Raw genomic sequence first — 21,083 nt, forward strand, 5'->3', positions numbered from 1 at the left:
TCTTCCCCTACCCAGCCTGCTCCAACAGATTCTACCTATGCACAGTGGGATATTGATAACTGTACTATTTTGGGATGGATGTTCAACTCCATAGAAGACCGTATTTATCACATGTTTCTCTATTGCGACACCATTCTCGGTCTATGGCTTGCCTTGTCACAAATGTATGCTCATGCTCATAACGATGCTCGTATCTTTGAGCTCTATCAGGATATTGCTCGTGCATCCCAGTTTGCCTTAGGTCTTTTTGTGTCAGAGTTCTTTGGATACCTTCAAGCCCATTGGGAAGAATTGGCTCAATATAAGCCTTTGACTGAGTTACCAGTAGATGCTGCCTCGCTTGTATCCAAACTCCTTGCTCGCCAGCACACTTACCAGTTTCTGATGGGTTTAAACTATGAGTTTGAATCCCTTTGAGCTCAGATTTTAAACACATCACCCATGCCCTCTCTTTATGAGGCCTTTGCCACCATTGATAGTGATAAGCGTCGTAGGAGCTTGGTTCAGCCGACTCTTTCTCTAGTTTCATCTGATCAGATGGCTCTTGCTGCAAAGGCACATTCTTGGGGTTCTACTGGTCCAGTTACTTGTCATTACTTTAAACTTCATCAGGAATTGAGGCTACGTTCTTCTCGCCCTCGTATTACTAGCACCCCTCGGACCACCACTCTAGTAGATTCTGCTACTCCTGCTCCTGAGTCTTTTCATCTCCCTAATTTACAAGAGTTACAAACTCAGATTGGGCAACTTTAGGCTCAGCTTGGATCTCTTACTACCAGTTCTCATGGCCCATCATTTTCCCCTATTGCCACCCTTGATACATGTACTTCTACTACTTTCCATGTTCGGTCTGCTAGTCCCTCATAGGTTCTGGATTCTAGGGCTAATGATCACATGCAGGTGTGTTTTCCTTTCTTTCTTCACTAGTCCCTACTACTCTTGCCCAATCTGTGTGTCTCGCTGATGGTTCTTCATCCTCTATTCGTCATAAAGGTGTAGTGTTTTTATCCCATACCATTACTTTATCATCTGTTTTACATGTTCCAAATTTTACATATAATCTCTTATCCATTAGTCGTCTTGCCAAACAATTTAATTGTGCTGTCATCTTCTTACACCTTTCTTGCCTTTTATAGGACCTGAGTTCGAAGAGGATTTTTGGTAAGGGTTATGAGTGTGATGGGCTGTACTATTTTGGGAATCCATCGGACGAGCCTTCTTCTTCTTTTTTAGTTAGTTTTCAAACCTCTATTTTTCCTTCTTCCATGCCTTGTGTTTTTAATATTCTGACTTCAGAATTATGGCACGCTCGTATGGGTCATGTTAATTTTCAGTATTTATGTCAACTTTTTCCTTTATCTAATAAAACTTGCAAAGATTCTAAGTTTCATTGTGTGGTTTGTGAGTTGTCTAAGCATACCCATACTTGCTATATCCCTCATATGAATTGGGCTCCTAGTGCTTATGATCTTATATATTCACATGTTTGGGATCCTTCCCCTGTCACTGCTTTCTCTAGTCATAGATATTATGTAACTTTTATTAATGATCACACTAGGTGCACTTAGGTTTATCTTCTTTGCCGGAAGTCTGAAGTGTTTCCCATTTTTGTTCAGTTTTTATAAATGGTTGAAACTCAGTTTCATACAGTTGTTTAGAATATCTGTTCTGATAATGGTGGGGAATATATCTTTAATGAATTTCGCTCCCATCTTAATAAAACCGACATTCTTTAACAACCTACTTGTCCTTAGACTCCTAAACAAAATGGTGTTGCTGAACGCAAAAACCATCATATTATGTCTGTTGTCCGGTGTTTTCTTCAAGGTATGGGTGTTCCCAAGTCTTACTAGCATATGATTGTCATTACTGTTGTTTTCCTCATTAATAGGACCCCTAGTCGTGTGTTGAATGCCTACTACCACTCTGTTTCCACTCTTACCTCATGTCTTTGGTGCACCTGTTTTGTTCAAAATCGGAGTCCCACTCACACAAAGTTAAATGACAAATCTATTCATTGTGTCTTCTTTGGATACTCTTCCATGTCCAAAGGGTATAGATGTTATGACCCTATGTCTCTTCACTTTACCACACTTTGGATGTTAATTTTTGTGAGGATCTTCCTTTCTTTGGTGCTAACCCTCATTTGCAGGCTCCTCCTCCCGCTACTTCCATTATTCGTTTGGTGACCATTTTAAACAACATTGAGGATGAGGTTGCACCCCTCCCTCCTTCTCAACCTTCATCTCCTCCCCCATTGCAAGTATACTTCTGTCGCCTATACACTCAGTCTCCCCTGTCGCCTCTCCGATCTCTGGGTCAAGTACCTCTTCTCCTTTAGCTCCTCCTCCTCGTAACCCACCCCGTGATCGACATCCTCTAAATCATTTGAGTAATTTGAGTAAAACTAATCATCCCATTTCTCAGTATCTTTCTTATGACAGGGTTTCCACTTCTTACCATTCTTTCCTTGGCAAACTTGAGTCAGAATCCATTCCTTGGTCTGTGTCTGAGGCCTTTCAGCATCCAAAATGGGTAGCAGACTGAGCTAGCGACCTTAAAATAAAATCACACTTGAGATCTTGTCCCTTTACCTCCTGGGGAAAGCACAATTGGTTGCGAATAAGTGTTTGCCATAAAGTACCTTAATGATGGCTTAGTTGACCATTACAAAGCCTGCCTAGTGGCCAAAAGGTTCACCCAGATTCCTGGTAAGGATTTTTGTGCCACTTTTGCTCCTGTCGCCAAGCTTACATGTGTGCGTCTCCTTATCTCCCTTGCAGTATTCCATTCTTGGCCTCTTCACCAGCTTGATGTCAAGGATGTGTTTCTTCATGGGATCTTCTTGAGATGATTTACATGGCTCCTTCACCTAATTTTCGGGCTTGGGAAGAGTATTCGAGGAAAGTGTGCCGGTTACGAAAATCCTTGTTTGGTCTGAAGTAGTCTCCACAAGCATGGTTTGGTTGCTTCAGTTCTATTTATATCTTTGGGATTTGTTCAGTGCCACTCAGATTACACTTGTTTCATTCACTGGAATTTTGCGAGTCAGTGCATAGTCCTGTTAGTTTATGTGGATGATATTATTCTCACAAGTGGTGATGACTCAGGCATTGGTCAAGTCAAGAAAGACTTGGGCCAAACTTTTGATATTAAGGATTTGGGATGTCTCAAATCTTTTTTGGGAATCGAGGTGGCTCACTCAAGGGAGGGGATCTCCTTGTCTCAGCGAAAGTACACGCTTGACTTGCTTAAGGATACTAGTATTTTAGGGTATAAACCTACTTTTACTCCTATGTATCCTAATGTTAAGCTCACATCAGAGTTTGGTAAGTTACTAAATGACCCAGGCATATATCAGTGTTTTGTTGGACGCCTTATTTATTTAACCAACAGTAGACCAGACTTGACATTTGCAGTTAGTGTTGTGAGTCAGTTCATGCATGCATCTCGTACAGAGTACCTTGACATAGTTCATCATATTTGGAGGTATTTGAAGACTTCTCCTAGCTTGGGATTGTTCTTTATAGTTGGTCTCCAATATGGGCTCTCATGTTTCACAGATACCGACTATGCAGGATCTAGGACTGATTGGCGTTCCACTTCTAGCTTCTGTACTTTCTATAGTGGTCATCTTATCTTGTGGAAAAGTAAGAAGCAAGCAGTTGTTCCTAGGTCTTCTATAGAGGCTAAGTATCGAGCTGTGGCACATGGGACACATGTGAGATTCTTTGGCTTCGATCTATTTTGGCAGAGTAAGGTTTTGGGGAGATTGTTCATTCCTCTTTGTTTTGTGATAACAAATCTGTCATTATGTTATCCTCTAATTCTGTGCTTCATGAGTGTACCAAGCATATCGAGATTGACATACATTTCATTAAAGAAAAGATTCGAACTGACATTGTGCGGCCATTATTTGTCTCTTGTTCTCTACAGCTGGCAGATACGTTCACAAAATCTGTGGGACCAACTTTGCTCTAGTCTTCCATTGACAAGCTGCGTTTATTAAATATCTTCACGCTAGCTTGAGGGAGAGTGTTGAATATAGAAACTATAATATTATGTTTAGAATAGGAATTAGAATATTTTTATATTAATTGAAGGAATCTCTCTTTTTGTTTATATTGTTTCCTAAAATTGTATCATGAATATGTCATATATACATTGTCTCTATCTCATTCAAAGGTAAGCCAAATAATTCTCTCCATCCTTTTGAGCTAAACACAAAAGAATCCTGATAGTGGGTTGCTTGGCAACAGGGCTGAAAGTTTCTTGATAATCCACCCCTTGTTGAAGGTAGCCTTTGGAAACAAGTCTGGTTTTGTACCTAGCTATAGTGTCATCAGAATTCTTTTTCATTCTGAATACCAATTTACAACCAATGGCTGTCTTAGCAGCTGGAAGAGACACCAAATCCCAAGTGCCTTGCTTCTTTAGGGCCTGAAATTCCTCTGTCCTAGTAGCAAACCAAATAGAGGAGTACAAATCTTGAGTGGCAGTCTTAGGCTCAGTGATAACAAGACTCAATGGAGGAAGTGTGAGCACTGTGACAAACAGGAGCTGTGACTTTAGATCTTGTAACTATGAGATGAGTATTGGTAGATATTACAGGAATAGGAGCAGAGGAAGATAACACAAGAACTGAAGGAGGAGGAGGTAGGGAAAATGAATATAGATAGATTGAATAGATATAGCTAGAGCTGGAGGAGCAAATAAAGGGACAGGACTTGGAGGTAAAGAATGAGAGGAGGCTATATGAGGTGAAGACATAGGAGTAGGAGGAGATAAAATAGGAGATGAACTGGGAATTGGTAATGGACAAGCAGGTGTAGACCAAAAGAAAGTGGTAATAACAGGAAGTTAAGTGGAGGCACAAGGCTACAAAGTAAAAGGAAAACAAGACTCACTAACCGATGCACGTCTAGAGATTAAAAAAAAAAGGCTTACCAAAAATAAGGTCTAAGAACCTATAACCCTTAGTGAAAGGATGATAGCCTAAGAAAACACAAGGAGAGGATCCAGGCTACAGTTTATGAGAACCATATGGTCGAAGCCAGGCGAAGCATTGACAGCCAAAGATCTTAAGAAAGGTATAATCAGGGATAGATTTGAACATGAGTTGAAAGGGAGACTTTTGACCAAGAGAGAGGCTAGGCATTCTATTAATAAGAAAAACTGCAGTGACCATAGCCTCAAACTAGTAATCAAGAGGCACAGAGGACTGAGAGAGCAAAGCAATTGCTATCTCAGTAATGTATTGGTGCTTTCTCTCAGCTATGCCATTTTGCTCAGGTGTAAATGGACAACTGAGATGATGAACAATGCCATGTGTAGCAAGATAATCATCCATTTTGTGATTAGCATACTCAGTTCCATTATCAGTTCTAAAAACTTGGAGAGAGAGAAAATTGTGTCTCAGCATAAGCTTTGAAGGAAACAAAGGTAGGAAAAACTTCACTCTTAACATGCAAGGGATAAATCCATGTAAATCTAGTGAAATCATCAATAAACAAGAAATAGTACTTATAACAACAATTGGAAGCATGAAAAGGACCCATACATCATTATGCACAAGAGAGAAAGGCTGATTAACAATGGAACTAGAAACCTTAAAAAGAAGCCTATGAATCTTAGAGACATTGCACGGAGTACCTGAAAACTCAGTACATTTATTTCTAAAAGCAATAGGTAACTGCTTAGCAATATGATGAAATTTTAAAGAAGATGGAGGACCCAATCTTTGATGCCAAGTAGGCATAAACACCTGTGACTGAGATGTAGTGAAATAGGCTTGTGGTGAAATGCAATGAGAATGAGAGGCAAACTGATAAAGGCCATGAACAAACAATAGGTTGGAAGATATATGAGGAACATGAAGCATGTTTAAGATGAAAAGAATACTGAGGTGTTGGTAGAATGCCCTTACCAAGATGAAAAGAATACTGAGGTGTTGGTAGAATGCCCTTACCAATGTGCTAAATAGGCACATTTTGACCATTGCCTATAGTTACTCGATCTGTGCCTTGATAAGGCTAGTAGAGATGGAAATTGCCTAGATCATTAGTAATATGATTGGTAGCTGCAAAGTCAATGTGCCAAGGTGTTGAAGAACCAAGTGAGAGAGAAGGCTGATTTGCAGTTGCAGAGAAACCTCTGGAATGTAGCACAATGGTAGAAGATGAGAAATGAGATAGATAAGAAGAATAAAGTTAATTAAGCTGGTAATTTGGATCCATTCTGAACCAGCAATCAAAGACATTATGACTAATCCCACCACAAATTTGACAACCAAAATTCAAAGAATAATATCCTTCTCGTCCTCCTTGCCTTCCTCTAGAACCTCTATTGTAACTACCTCCTCTTCCACCATAATAATTGGAGGATTGACCTCTATGTGTGGAATAGTGCTAATAAGACAAAGAACCAGACTCAGATCCTTTGGTTGAGTGTAAGCAATTGTAGGTTCCTTACTAAGAGCAAGCTTAGTTTTGTTCTCCCTATGGATAGCTTCAGAGCACAAAAATGTACTCAATTTTTCCGTAGAGATGGTGTCAACTCTAGTACGAATCGTAGTTTTAAAAGTGTTATACTCGCTTGGTAAGCCATTGAAAATGAGGAGCGCTAGATCCTCATCATCAACAGCTGTAGACATAAGACTCAGTTGATTTGAGACTTCTTTGATTTAAGTTAGATACTCCTACATTGACAATCCTTTCTTTGAAACTGTTTGTAGTTTGTTCTTTAGTTTATGTATGTGAAATCAAGAGATAGAGTGGTAAATCTCTTCCCTAGAGCAATCCAGACTTGAGATAGAGTGGTACATTGATTCCGGTTAGTTTCTACAAGGGTCCGACAAGACTCTGTAAACTGTCCCGACATTGATTCCGGTTAGTTTCTACAAGGGTCCAGCAAGACTCCGTAAACTGTCACAACAACTGTCACAACATTGTCTGCTACAACGGTCCGACATGACCCCATAAACTGTCTTCTACATCGGTCTGACACCGCCATCCAGTGTCCTCTACACCGTTATGACATCACCATACAGTGTCCTCTACAACGTTATGACACCACCATCCAGTGTCTTCACCAATGGTCTGACACGACCATACAGTGTCTCCTATCCTCTTTTATTTTTATGTATTTTCTTGTTTTGTTACTCTCTCCAAACTCAAGTTGGTTAGTTCCTATCCCCCTTGAGTTTGCGGGGGGCTGTTAAAATCCACCTACTCTCCACCTACTTCACCCACTTAAACCTACTCCACTAAACCTAACCCACTACACCACTACCACCTCACCTACTCCACTAAACCTAACCCACTACACCACTACCACCTCCACTTCACCTACTCCTTACCTACTACACACTCACCCTCTTCTATATATAGGAATCATGAATCATTGTAATTGATATCAATACACATCAATCAATAAATAATACATCAATTTTAACAAATATTAACACCCTGGGCTAGCATATACAGTTTTACATCCATGCTGCTTTTAATCCAAAAAATTGTTGCATGACTGCAGGGTGTACTTCTGAATGGAACTGCAATAGCAGTTAAACAACTTTCATCTAAATCAGGGCAAGGGATCCATGAGTTTGTAAATGAAGTAGGAACTATTTCTGCTCTGCAACATCCAAATCTTGTAAAGTTACTGGGATGCTGTGCAGAAGACAACCAACTTCTTCTTGTCTATGAGTTCATGGAAAATAACTCCCTTGCGCATGCTTTGTTTGGTAAATAGGACAAGCTGTTCTCTGAACTTCCTTAAAAAATGCTTTGCCTTTTTTTTTTTTTTGATAACATAAAATAAATTTTATAAATCGGCTTATCTACAGGTCCAAATGAGGTGAGGTCAAGACTAAATTGGCCCACCAGAGTTCAAATTTGTCTTGGAATCGCAAAAGGCCTGACTTTTCTACATGAAGAATCCAAATTGAAAATTGTTCACAGGGATATTAAGCCAACAAACATTCTTCTTGACAAGGATTTTAATGCAAAGATATCTGATTTTGGAATCGCTAAGCTTTATGAAGAGGAAGTGACACATGTGGTCTCTAAAATAGCAGGAACCATGTAAGGCCAAATCATTCTCTCTAACACCCCCCCCCCCCCCAATGTTGCATATCACAAATCATCTCTTGTAATAGAAGATTAGTATTCTCATAATAAAAAATAAATGACTTCTTATTTTAGGAATTATATTTATTTTCAAGATGAATGCATATCATTCTCATAGAAGTCTTTTGCAGTGGATATATGGCTCCTGAATATGCCATGAGAGGTCACTTAACAAATAAGGCAGATGTTTATAGTTTTGGAGTTGTCACGTTGGAAATTGTCAGTGGCAAGAACAGTACCAGTTATCGGCCAAATGATGAGATTGTTTACCTTTTAGATTTGGTGAGCCAAAACTAAACACAAACTCTAGTAACTCTACTAATTACATTTATTTATATCTTTTGTGTGTATTGCTAAAAGTTTAATGAATTAGTATTATGAAGAAAGAATTGTTTATTGTGTTTTATTTAAATAATGCCTTCTAACTACATCACTCGGTTTAATGTATGACAGGCATATGTTTTACGACAGAAAGGAAATCTTATAGAATTAGTTGATCCGTCCTTAGGGTCAGACTACTCTTTAGAGCAAGCAAATACAATATTGGAATTAGCAATGTGGTGCACTAACCTATCCCCATCACTCAGGCCCCCCATGTCTGAGGTTGTGAAAACTCTTGAGGGAAAGAGTAAGATAGTTGGTACTTCACCCAGTGCCCCTTATTCAATGGATGATTCGGCAATGGCTGAAGAGATGGCTGGTTTCTCTCAATCTGCAGAATTTGGTAGCACTTCGCAAGAAGGGACATCAAATGCCAATAGTTCTTCTCAAGCTGTCAGCAAAGAGGTTGAAAAATTCCATACCGTCTGTTGATTGTTCAGCAGAAATCACCAGATGAATGGCAGTGTTTAGCGAAATGAGATATCTTCATTTCACTTTTAATTTGGTTATTGCAGAAAAATGGTTGCTAAAACATAAGGACCTTTTGTGTTGCTTGTTCCTCAAACTTTTGCCTTGGTGTTTAGCTCATGCATCTGTTCTTTTCTTGTGGATTAATGCTTGAAAAGATAGTTATTGTTTGTTAAGACTGCGAAAGACTAGCTAAATCACATAAACTTCACATGCTGTAACTATTATTACTGTTATGTATTTGAAAACAAAAATGCTTCCTACCCCCACTGGGGGTCGACCCCCAGTGAGGTGTCACTGGGGGATTGGCCCAAAAAAACAGTTTTTTTTTTTTTCTTTTTGCGTTTTCAGCGAATAGGGGGTCGCCACCTCACTGGGGGTCAACCCCCACTGGGTGTATAAATCACGGTTGATTTGAAAATTGTCTTTGTTAATTGTAGTGATGATTCCAAGCCATACTACTATTTTCTTTATGATTATCCCATTTATGATTGTGTTAGTAAAATTTTTGTTAGGCTTAGATTGATAGAGCATTAACTAAAATTTCACCAAACAATACAATGATCAAGCAATTGTGTTGAGATTTTATACCTTGAAAGTTTAAGGATTTCCTTGGTATAAAAATAATGGCAATACAAACAAGAAAAAGAGAAAGAGAAGAAGATGATGATGATGTAAATGATTGAAAGAACAATTAAATTACAAATAAAATATATTAAGACTACTCTTATTTAAGTTTGAACTACTCCTATGTAAATTATATCTACTCCTATGAAAGAAAAGAAATGTAAATCAAGTCATGTATTGATTTGTTGGTCTCTTACAATAGAGCCAATTTATAGAAAAAATGAAGGAAAAAATTTCCATTAATTACCACCTAAATAACTATTTTTAAATTCCTAAATTTTTCATCTTCTTTCTTACAATGACATGTGTCTTTCATCTTTCGAATTTTCAAAACTTGCCTTAACTTCTTTTTAATCTCCAAGATTATCTGCATAATAATAACAATAAGAAGAAGAAGAAGAAGTAATAGAAAATTTAAACTTAGTCATAATCGATGGAAAATTTATTTATGATGCAAACAATGCTTCCCCAACTCTTTAAGAATGAGAGTACTCAAATTCTTGAAGAGTTGAATGAACATAAATATATAATATAAACTATGAAAATTATAATCGATTGGCCATATATATATAGTTTTTTGTTGTTTTGACCACATTGAAGTATGCCCCCATTACTGTTATATAAGAAATATAAATGAAATTCATAATTTATTTTTGTAAACCATTTCATCAAAATTAATTTTTGATATGAACCACAAAGCCATTGTGGTTGTTGGATGACAGAAATCACAATGTCAATTGACTTTAGAAAATTAAATTTTTTGATAAAATTAACAATGTCAAAAAATTCAAATTCATCAAATATGGGTCGTTCATAATTTTTAGCCATGTTTAGTTTAAAATCATACTACTCAATTGGATTTTCATCATCGTTTTGTGATGGTTGTTCATCAAATTTAGCCATGTTTGGCTTAAAATCATGCTATCCAATTGGATTTTCACCATTATTTTGCTTGAAACCATGCCCTCTAATTAGATTGTTAACATTAAAATGCTCGATATCTTTTTCAATTAATGGCTTCAAAAATTGCCCTCCAGACAGACCATTTTCAGAACTTAATTTTTCATTGGGCATGACTTTTGTGGATAGAAAGTTTTGCTTGGAAATGTCTTTTAGCAACTCATAAAATTTGTACTTTTTAAGATTCTCTAATTTTTTTTACTCCAATGTTAATTTCTCCATCAAAGTAATTTATATATTTTTGCATCAAATAATATGGTGGTGACGAAATTATTTGAAATTTTTGCCAATCATAAGAATTAATTGCTTTTTGTAGGGCCAAAATTTCACTTTTGTACCAATAAATTTCATCCTTACCATGTCGAATCATTCTTTCCATTTCATTTGTCATGCCATTATGTTGGCAATAGGTGGTAGAATCATTGTTATAATATTAACAATCATTATACATGGAAAATGAAACATTCCAATAATAATCCATATCCATTGGAACATTGCCACTCCATTGGTGGTTTGCATCCATAGGTGCACAAGATGTAAACATGCCACTTGATGGCATAATTTCTTGATATTTTGTTTGTATTTTTTTTTCCCTCCAAGTTAGGATGATGTCCAACTGGGCGGACCAAAAATTTTCGTACCAAAAATTGTTTATAAAATTTTTGTTAGGCTTAGATGGATAGAGCCTTAACTAAAATTTTACCAAACAACACAATGATCAAGCAATTGTGTTGAGATTTTATACCTTGAAAGTTTAAGGACTTCCTTGTAGTAAATAATGGCAATACAAACAAGAAAAAGAAAACGAGAGAAGAAGAAAATGATGTAAACGATTGAATGAACTTTAATATCTCACTCTTCCTAGTTTAGTGAGAAGTCCTGCAAAATATTTTGTTTCTAATTTTATCCCTTGATTTTTTTTTTTTTTATCTATTTGACTTTTGGTTGACTATCTGTTGAAATTATTTTTGTCTGTTGACATTATTTTTATTTGTTGAAATTTTTTATCTGTTCAATTATTTTACAAAAAATTATCTGTTTAATTTTTATTTTTTTTCGTATCTATTGAACCTTTGTTCAAAAAACAACTCAACAAACAAGCACAAACTTAATTTTTTATATGTTCAAAAAAAAAACAAAAACTTCATTTTTTTATCTGTTGAAACAAGATTTGATGAAACAATTCCACTCATTGTTTTATCTGTTGAAACAATCCCAGTTCTCTCTCTCTCTCTCTCTCTCTGTACAACAACATTTATCTGTTGAAATTATATACAGATCATAATCTGAGTTTTTTTCTCTGTTTCTCCTTCCAACAACATTTATATGTTTCAATCAACAACAACAACAAAACAACTTCTGTGTACAAGAGAAAAATGAAAACAACAAGATTGAATATGCATATCAAAACAGTGGAGAAAATTTTCCATGTAAGGCTTGTGAGGGAGGCAATGAAGAAAATACAATTTCTATGTGCGAAGAGCATGATTCAGTAAACAAACGCTTGCAAGGGAACAATAATATGGAATCTTGTATCTTAGAGTCTTCTTGTTCTTCCCCACAGCCAACTTACTCGGAACCTCAGTCTACTCCAAATGTCGTAAGTATTGCAATAATTGAAGCAAAGGACAACGAAACAACATTAGTTTACCATCAAAATTTTGAAAGCTCAACAACCTAAGCAAAAACCTCTAAAGACCTAGGGTTTTAGACGAGAGAGAAAGGGAGCAGAGACAGCTTGAGTTACTATAATGGCGTCGACGACGTGCAACCCGAGTTCTTCGAGATCTCAAGTCATTCAAACTCCTCTGCCGCCTCTTGGAGTGCTGCGACAGTGAAGTGACAAATCAATATTCGGATCGAGTGCTGGAAACTCAGATCGATATTCTCATGCCTCGATCGAAGCTGGTGGTGGATATGGATTTGCGATGGCGATTGTCGTCGATGACGAAGCAGATGTCGTGGAAGGTGGAAAACGGAGGCGATGGTAGAGAGGCGGAGGGTGAGGGGAAGTGGTGGAACAATGATGAGATGACGAAGGTGAACTCAAAGGTAAAGAAGAGAGAAAAGAGAAGAGAGAAGTGTTGGTTTGGTCATTTGACCGTGAGTACCATATATGTATATATATAGGGTTAGTTTGGTCATTTTGAGAGAGTTTATCCTTATGGACAAGATAGTTTAGAGTGTGGAATTTTAGTCTCAAAAAATTTAAAAATTAAAATTTTTAACTGAGCGCCCTTTTATTGGCTCGTCTAAATTTACGCATGCCGGTCATTTGATTGGTCATCTACAAATAAAGGTGACCGTTACAGTTGACAAAGGTAATAACCGTAGTTGTCATCGATCATCTGGACAATCGTCTAGCTTACAAAATTCAAACAATTGACAAATTCTATTTATTATTATATATCTCTCCCGCTCTCACATGAAATATAATATAAAAATAAAAAGTCGTAGGATTTTTTAATATAAGAAAAATAAAAATAAAAAAAACATTAAAAATAGATGAAAGCAGAAAATAACAATACGTTAAAAACCCTTTATACATTGAGAAAAGGAACTGTAACGCCCCGAAAATTGGGCATGATATATTTATTTATGCAACAAAACCCACCTGATAGACAAACACATATATATAGCTAACTAATTCATACACCCATTTCCATTAAATCTCAAATGCCAAATACATGTTGTTCACATCTCAATGGCCCAGTCTCAATCCCAAACATGCATTTTACAACAAGTATAAAATGGAAGCTAAGCAGATAATAAGCGCCCTACAGGCTTACAAATTTATCCAAGAACATTCTTGATTACACAAAAATGGAGTTTCAACTCAACACAAATACAGCCATGGGCTTACATTTAACAAATAACAATAAAACAAAAATGAAGCCTCAGCTCCGAGTTCTCCCAAGTCAATGCCTTGGCGGAGGCATAGCACTTGTACCTGAAATGATTTCTTTTAGAGAGTGAGTCACAACCCAGTAAAGATATACTACACAACATATGAACAATGACAAGACTAAAGAGGAGTATGCTTATGCCATGCTCATGATAAAACAGTTTATCTCTCTTTTTATAAAGTATGCAATTCTGAGATGCAACAAGAAATACAAAACCATTTCCATTTTAAACCATATCTGTTACATGAATACGAGCCCTGTGAATCTCTAGGTGAGTGTCTGCAAGTAGGCCCTAATGCACTACCATTGTCATTTTTACCAGAAAACTAGAAGGCTTGACACCTAACCGCGCGGTTCCACACCCTCTATCCAGATTCACCAAGTATTCATCTTTTCGCAAATAGTTACATTTCCAAACATTTCTTAAAAACAAATACATTTCCAATGAAATGAATGTAATGCAATGTCCAATGCAACAAATGAGAAATGTAGTTCAATTTATCTAAGTCTCATGCATTTCTACAATAATCATGGCTATCCTCCACCAATAGCTAAAAACAGATATTTTTAAACAGATATTTAAACAATTAAATTTCAAAAATTTTGATAAATACAATCTATTCCACATCTCATCAAATATGAACAACTACACTAGTTTTCATATCACAATCAGGTCCAGTAACCTCTCAAGGTCCATTTCTAACCGTGTCGGTTTTATTTCAACAGATACATTAAGCAAAATAATACCGTTAATGCCCAAGAAAACATCATTTTCTTTCCAAACTCATTCTCCAAGCATTATTCAATTATGACATCTTATTTTGATCGAAAGCTCCAAAAATTAAACGTAATTCCTTTATTTTCTTTAAAAATGCTCTTTTGGTCGCAAAATGGTAAAAATTTCAAAACCGATTGAATCGAAATCCGTTTTTGTTCAAATTTAAAACATAACTCTTTCATAACCTTACAAACATATTCCAAGTTTACACTTTCGCAATTTGGGCATCAACTCTTTATTTTTCTCAAAATTTCCCTTTTAAGCAAATAAATCACAAAATTTTCAAAAATTCTAATTAATTTTTATGCAACTCTAAACTTCATATAATCAAGTAAAAGTGCATAAAGAAATGTAAGAAAAATCTCTACCTCAAGCTAGAAGAGAAAACAAGCAAAAATTCAAATTTTCGATTTTGTCAAATTTTAATCTCCACCGATCAAAACGTTACTCTCACCAAGCTCTTCACTTTGATCTTAAGAACTATGGTCTAAAACCTTGGCTGACCTGCTGCTTTGCAAGTTCCTCATAAAATTGGATTGCTTTTTTTTTTTTTTTTAAATATGGAGCTGCATCCTTATCGAGATCTTTATGGGAACGCACTGGATCTGACAAATCTTTTGATACAAGAGCCCGGATTCTCGGCCGCCCTACCCGGCAGCTGTTTCCTGCAGCCCCTAAAACGACGTTGTTTTGGGGGCAAATTTTCAAAAAAAAAAAAACGCAGAGGAAGAGAGGGAGGAAGGAGGAGGGGGGAGAAGGAGGAGGAAGGGAAGGGCCGGACTGGAGGGGGCCATAACCAGTGGGGGAGGAGGAGGAGGAGGCGGAGGCGGGGCCGGAGGCGGGGCCGGAGGCGGAGGCGACGGCGGTGCAGCTGCTGCGACGAGCTAGATCGGGCGACGATCGAACGGCTGCGACGGCCGGCAGCAAGGCGACGAGCTGCGATGGCGAGCTCGCAGCCTCCTCCCTCCTCCTTCCTCCCTCTTCTCCCTCTCCCCTCCCCTCTGGTTTCTGTTCGAAGAGAGAGAAAGCAAGAACGAAGAAGAAGAAAAGAAAAAAAAAACAAAAAACCCCCAAAACGACGTCGTTTTGGGGGGCTGCCGGGTAGGGCGGCCGAGGATCCGGATTCTTGATACAATGGCACCCGGCCCTTCCGTGCATATATAAATATATATATATATATATATATAACCAAGCCCGAGCAAACCCGCCGTAATGCTCAATGCCAACTCTTCAGATACAAATCTCTCACTGCCAACATCGTGTCTAGTTAATTTCCTTTCTCACATGATTAAATCTCAACCACACAATACACCATTTTAAAAAATTTTAGGAAAAAAACACTCTAGAGGATCCTTAGTGCCCACAATGTATTGTATCCAGACATTCTACGCCAACGAATAATAGCATCCTGGATGGCCTATGTGTAGGGCCCCATTAACATTTGGAGGTGGCAGAACAATCACAAATGGCGGCTTGGAGCTGCTAGAATCTGCTGCAAAGAAACCTGATTTCTCCCACCACGCATACCATGATTTCTCTACAGCACTTGGACTGAATTGCTTAGCCATTTGTTGAGAAAGATGTTTCTTCTCACCAGAAGGAGTTTCTGGATTAACATAATCCTCAGGATTTTCTTCCCCTGCCTCCCTCTTTATGTTCTTTCGTTTACCCATTTTTGAAGTATTAGACACTTGTGCCTGAAGTTTTGCTGCTTCTGCCATTTTGCTCTATCCTCAAAACCCACCTAGAATCAATCCACCTGCCCAACTTCTCAAACTTCTCTTCTCTTTAAAAAAACAAAGACAAAAACTATATGCATCTCACGTAAATTGTAGGTGGGCTTGAAAGATTTTGCTAGTTCAAATCAAAATTAATCAATAAAGGTATTGAGAAAGCAAACCTTTTTTAAAATTTTTACTTGAACATCTAAGAGACAAAGAATATTGGATCTCGGTGTTCAGAAGACAAGTAGCTTTAGAACATGTAACATACATATTATATACCCACAAATAAGCTATATTATTGTCACATATAACACATGTAAACACGAATGTAATTACATTATTGTGTTTGATTGCGTTGCATCACTGCTCACGTAAGTCAGATCTTAACAGCTACAACTCCCGCTTCATATTGAAAGATATATATATATATATATATAGACAGAGAGAGAGAGAGAGAGAGAGAGAGAGAGAGAGGGGGATGAATTTGTAATGTATCATGCAGATGCTGCTTTTCGGTGCCACTAACTCAACATCATGATGTTGAACAATTGCTAAAGCATCAGTTAAATGTAAGTGGTGGGTTCTATTTTATTCCTCCCTCTAAAAATTTTCCAATTGCCTTGCAAGCAAATAATAACTACTCATCACTCTCACGTAGCGTTTCAGAGAAGGCCTGCTAAAATTTTTTTTTTTTTGGGTCATTACAGGAACACATGGCAATTATATAGTTTGACATGTGACTTATTTTTAGGCCTCTTTTGGTATATAGATTAAAAATCAACTTATTAGTTTTTATTTTATTTTATTAAGTTAAATCATATCTCTACTTTTTTATATATATTTTTTTTAAAAAAATAATAAAAAAAAGCAGCTTTTAACCAACTTGAAGCACCATTTTACTTCTCTTATATATGATGATACATGATATATTATGAAAAATATTTAAGACCCACAAAAAAACTCTCATAATTGTACTCACAATGACGTGGTATCATATGTGTCAATTTTTAATTTGTTACACATCTAATGATGTAAGGCCCAACTCTCTTACCACATCATTATAAATGGATTTGTAGGTCTAAAAATATAGGTCACTAACATTGCTCTTACTAGGAGATTGGCAAACGTTTTGCAGCGTTTTCTTGTATCCCTGCTTGTGTAGGCACCCACTTTCTTTTTGATAATGGTTAGGCAATAGGAAATGTTTTACTTTTATTTTGATTTCCATTGTTATTTGTAATTATGATCAGCCAGTTAACTCGTTTGTTATATTAACTACTATGTACCGTTTTGTCATATTAATTAAAGTTTTTATTTCTGTCCAAACAAAAAATTATATATATATATATATATATATATATGATATATAAGTAAGAGAGTCCTAAAATTATAACGTTTGCATCTATACAATCATAGTTATATACTGAACTAAGTTAATAAACAATATTTCATGATATATTGATTTTTATTTATTATTATTTTTTTTATCAGATGTTCCCGAAGGAACTTTTTTATTTATTTATTTTTGCTGTCCTAGCTATGATGAATCATTTAAGAAAGCTATACTTACTTTTTTAGGAAAATTGATGAAAGATTCACTCTAACAATTGTTTACGGTTATTAGGTTCAGTAATATATATATCAACAATGATTCATCCCACTAAAAATATCACCACTAATAGCACTAATGCATTAAAAAAGTAAAAAAAAAAAAAATACAATTCCAAGACCAAAACATCACATCATTAATAGCGGGACCATTGCCACCTAATTAGTGGGAGCACTAATTAGTGCTCCCAAGCATTTTTCTATATATATATATATATTGAGGGGAAGAGGTCCACACTTTTTTTTTTTTTTTAATCAGCAAAAAAGAAACTTTATTGATATAATAGTAAAGAACAAGATACATAACAAATACATCAATAAAGAGAGGAAGTGCAAAAATATCACAATGAGTTAATTCATCCCAACTAGATTGGCACTAAAGAGTCCATCCTATTATTTGCTAGTACCTCCGAAGTTGGTGAGCAACCAAAAAAAAACTAGCATAGCAAAGCTGTCCAACAGAGCAACCACCAAGACTCGCATCCAACTATTCCAACCATTGCATATATACTGAACCACTAGCAGAAAATCAGAGTAAGCATAACAGTTCCATCCATCATTCAATAAACCAAAACCAGCAAAATCACTAAAAACCCCCAGACAGCAGAGCATAACATACCAGCACCAAATCATGACCTTGACAACCAAATAGAAGCAGCAACAACTATGCAGACTTCAGCATAGCATCAAACAACACCGGATAGCAGCAGACCTCGGAGAAACCAGCAATGAAACTATGCAGACTTCATCAGCAACAACTATGCAAACTGCTGCTGCCCAAAACAAAACAAATAGACAGAACACCAACTGGACTGAGAACTCCACCAAACTGCAATCTCCCCAAGCACATTCTCTGATTTCAAAACCAAGACACAAACAACAATAAGTATGACAAAACACCACCAAAAACATCACAACAACATAGCACCAAAAACAACACTGTAGCAGCAACCATTAGTAGCAGCATGCATCCACCAGACAGCAAAACTGTCTAGCAGACAAACCAGCAACAGAGCAGAATTACCAGAAAAACTAGAAACTCACTGTTCACCTCAAGCAATGATTGACCAGTAGCACAAACTCTTCCAATCAACATATCCCTCCAACAAACCAACAGCATGAACCCTACAGCAGCAACAACCTCTCTTCACCAACACTAAACCAGACCAGTGAGATACCTACAGCTGCAAATACACCTCTGCACAATACAGCAGCAAGTCACCAACCTTCAAGAAACCATCCATACAATCATGCTAATGAAATCAACAACTTCTGATAGCAGTTTCTATGCTCCCTCTTCTCGTAAGTTTTCTGTTAATACTTTTCCACCTCTTCAAAACTTCTTCAACTCAGTCTTCAGATCAATCACCAAAACTTCTCCCTACTTTGTTATATTCAGCAAATGATTCCAAGAATAAAGGAAACAGGGTCATCTTTGCAACTTCAGCCTTAACATACTTGCCTACTGCCATTACACAAACGAAATCTGATCTGCCTCAGGTTGAAAATGAAATCATTGGCAGAGAACTGATGATCCTTGAACACATCTTTGAACCAAAGAGCAGTCTTGACTTTTATTAGTTCACAGACTCCTTCTTCACTTGGAGCAACATCCTTAAAAGTACAATCATTTCTATGTTTCCGCAATGCCCACAACATAGTAATAGGTAAAGCTTTCCATATCAACCTTTCCTTTTTGTTGAGTCTTACCCCATCCCACCAGTTTAGAAGTGACTCCACCGAGCTTGGTAGTACACCTTGCACCTCCCACCACTTTAACATTTCTGTCCAAACTCTCCATGCCACTGGGCAATTCAATAACACATGGTTAAGTGCCTCTTCCTCTAATTTGCATAAAATGCATAGGGCCGAAGTGTTAACAGCAAGAACACCAATACGTAGAAGGAAATCTGTAGTCTTCAATCTGTCCTTCCAAGCAAGCCAACCAAAGAATTGAACTCTAGGGGGAATATACTTCACCCAGACCAACTTACTTATTGGACATTTATTACCATAACCAGCTGCCAGATTTTTGTAGAGAGAGGAGACTGAAAAACTACCAGATTTTGAGACAACCCATACCAGTGCATCCTCTGCATCTAACCTTGTTGAAGGGGCTGTCTCTAACAGAGTTAGCAATCTAGAAACCTCCGCCCTTTCCCAGTCATAAAGCTCCCTTCTGAACTGGAACACCCAATGACCTGCATTCACCTTCCTTACCATCATTGAATTTAAAGATTCCCCCTTATTAATAGCCAATCTATGAAGGAGTGGGAATTCCTCCTTAAGACACAAGTTTGCACACCATTTGTCACACCAGAACTTCACTCTATGACCATTACCAACTTTTATCTTACAGTTATCCAAGAAAAACCTCACCAAACTGTTGTTTTGATGACAGCCATCTACAATGTCCTTCCAAATTTTTGAGCTACTACAGCCGGAATTGATTTTAGGCATCCAACTACCCTCATCAACCTTATACTTACTGCAGATTACTCTTCTCCACAATGCATCAGACTCAGTACCAAACCTCCACCACCATTTTAATATGAGACAATTGTTAACCTCCAAAACTCTCCTAACCCCCAGACCCTCTTGCTCCCACTGGTTTTGATACTTCCTTCCAATTAACTAGATGTAATTTCTTTCGCAACTCAGACCCACCCCAGAGGAATGCTGCCTGAATTTTTTCAAACTCTCTTGCTACCCCTTTTGGCATCTTATACAAAGACAAATAATACAAAGGTAAGGAACACATTACAGATTTTATTAAGGTAAGCTTTCCAGCAAATGAGACCAATCTCCTTTTCCAACCTGCTAATTTGCTTCTAACTTTATCCAAAACAGGTCTCCACGTTGATTTCCTACTTGGATTAGCCCCCAGAGGTAACCCAAGGTACTGAAATGGCAAGCTTTTCACCTTGCAATTAAGCACTGAGGCATATTCATTCATTAACTCATCTTGCACACCCACTCCACATGCTACACTTACGATAATTGATCTTCAATCTTGAAAGAACTTCAAAACACCCCAATATCCTTTTCAAGTTTCTTACTTCAACTAAACCAGCTTCACAAAATAATATTGAGTCATCTGCAAATTGTAAGTGAGTTAGACCCACACTACCTGAACCAATCTTCACCCATTTTATTATTTCCAATTCAAGAGCTCTAGAAAACAATAAACTTAGCCCCTCTGCTGCTATATTGAACAGAAAATGAGACAACGGGTCCCCTTGTCTAAGACCTCTTTGTGGACTAAATTCTCCAGTTGGAGAACCATTGATAAGCACAGAAATTCTAGCTAAAGTAATACATTCCTTGATCCATTCAACCCACTTATCACCAAAACCAAAATTTGACAACATGGAAAGCAAGAACTCCCAATTCACTGAGTCATAGGCCTTCTCAAAATCTAACTTTATGATCAATCCCTTTTTTTTTAGCTTTCTTCCACCTATCTACCACCTCATTTGCTACCAGCACACCATTTAGAATA

The 21,083-nt window shown here is 37.1% G+C and overlaps 1 protein-coding gene and 1 long non-coding RNA gene across 2 annotated transcripts; one reads left to right on the plus strand and one right to left on the minus strand.

Annotated features, from left to right (window-relative positions):
* Positions 1-6,748: 6,748 nt before the first annotated feature.
* Positions 6,749-9,226, plus strand: LOC145799721 (putative LRR receptor-like serine/threonine-protein kinase At1g53440). The gene is made up of 5 exons (XM_082889353.1): positions 6,749-6,775; positions 7,534-7,744; positions 7,847-8,084; positions 8,261-8,411; positions 8,583-9,226. Exons 1-5 carry the CDS (start codon positions 6,749-6,751, stop codon positions 8,940-8,942), a joined length of 987 nt encoding a protein of 328 aa, XP_082745479.1. The 3' UTR covers positions 8,943-9,226.
* An 8,654-nt stretch (positions 9,227-17,880) lies between these two features.
* LOC145798741 (uncharacterized) lies at positions 17,881-18,728 on the minus strand. Its single transcript, XR_014340237.1, has 2 exons — positions 18,201-18,728; positions 17,881-18,091 (listed from the first exon to the last, which is right to left on the minus strand). It is a non-coding gene; the product is annotated as an uncharacterized LOC145798741 (long non-coding RNA).
* Positions 18,729-21,083: the final 2,355 nt, after the last annotated feature.

The sequence above is a fragment of the Camellia sinensis genome, chromosome 9 (genome assembly GCF_055761805.1).
Source record: "Camellia sinensis isolate YWXY chromosome 9, ASM5576180v1, whole genome shotgun sequence".
Classification (NCBI taxonomy): domain Eukaryota; kingdom Viridiplantae; phylum Streptophyta; class Magnoliopsida; order Ericales; family Theaceae; genus Camellia; species Camellia sinensis.

What these genes read in the sequence shown, in the direction of transcription:
- LOC145799721 (XM_082889353.1), top strand. Translation starts at nt 6,749, where the DNA reads ATGTATGTGAAATCAAGAGATAGAGTG. An exon ending in TCTAAAATAGCAGGAACCAT is followed by an intron (nt 8,085 to 8,260) that starts GTAAGGCCAAAT and finishes AGTCTTTTGCAG; the next exon opens with TGGATATATGGCTCCTGAAT. An exon ending in TTGTTTACCTTTTAGATTTG is followed by an intron (nt 8,412 to 8,582) that starts GTGAGCCAAAAC and finishes AATGTATGACAG; the next exon opens with GCATATGTTTTACGACAGAA.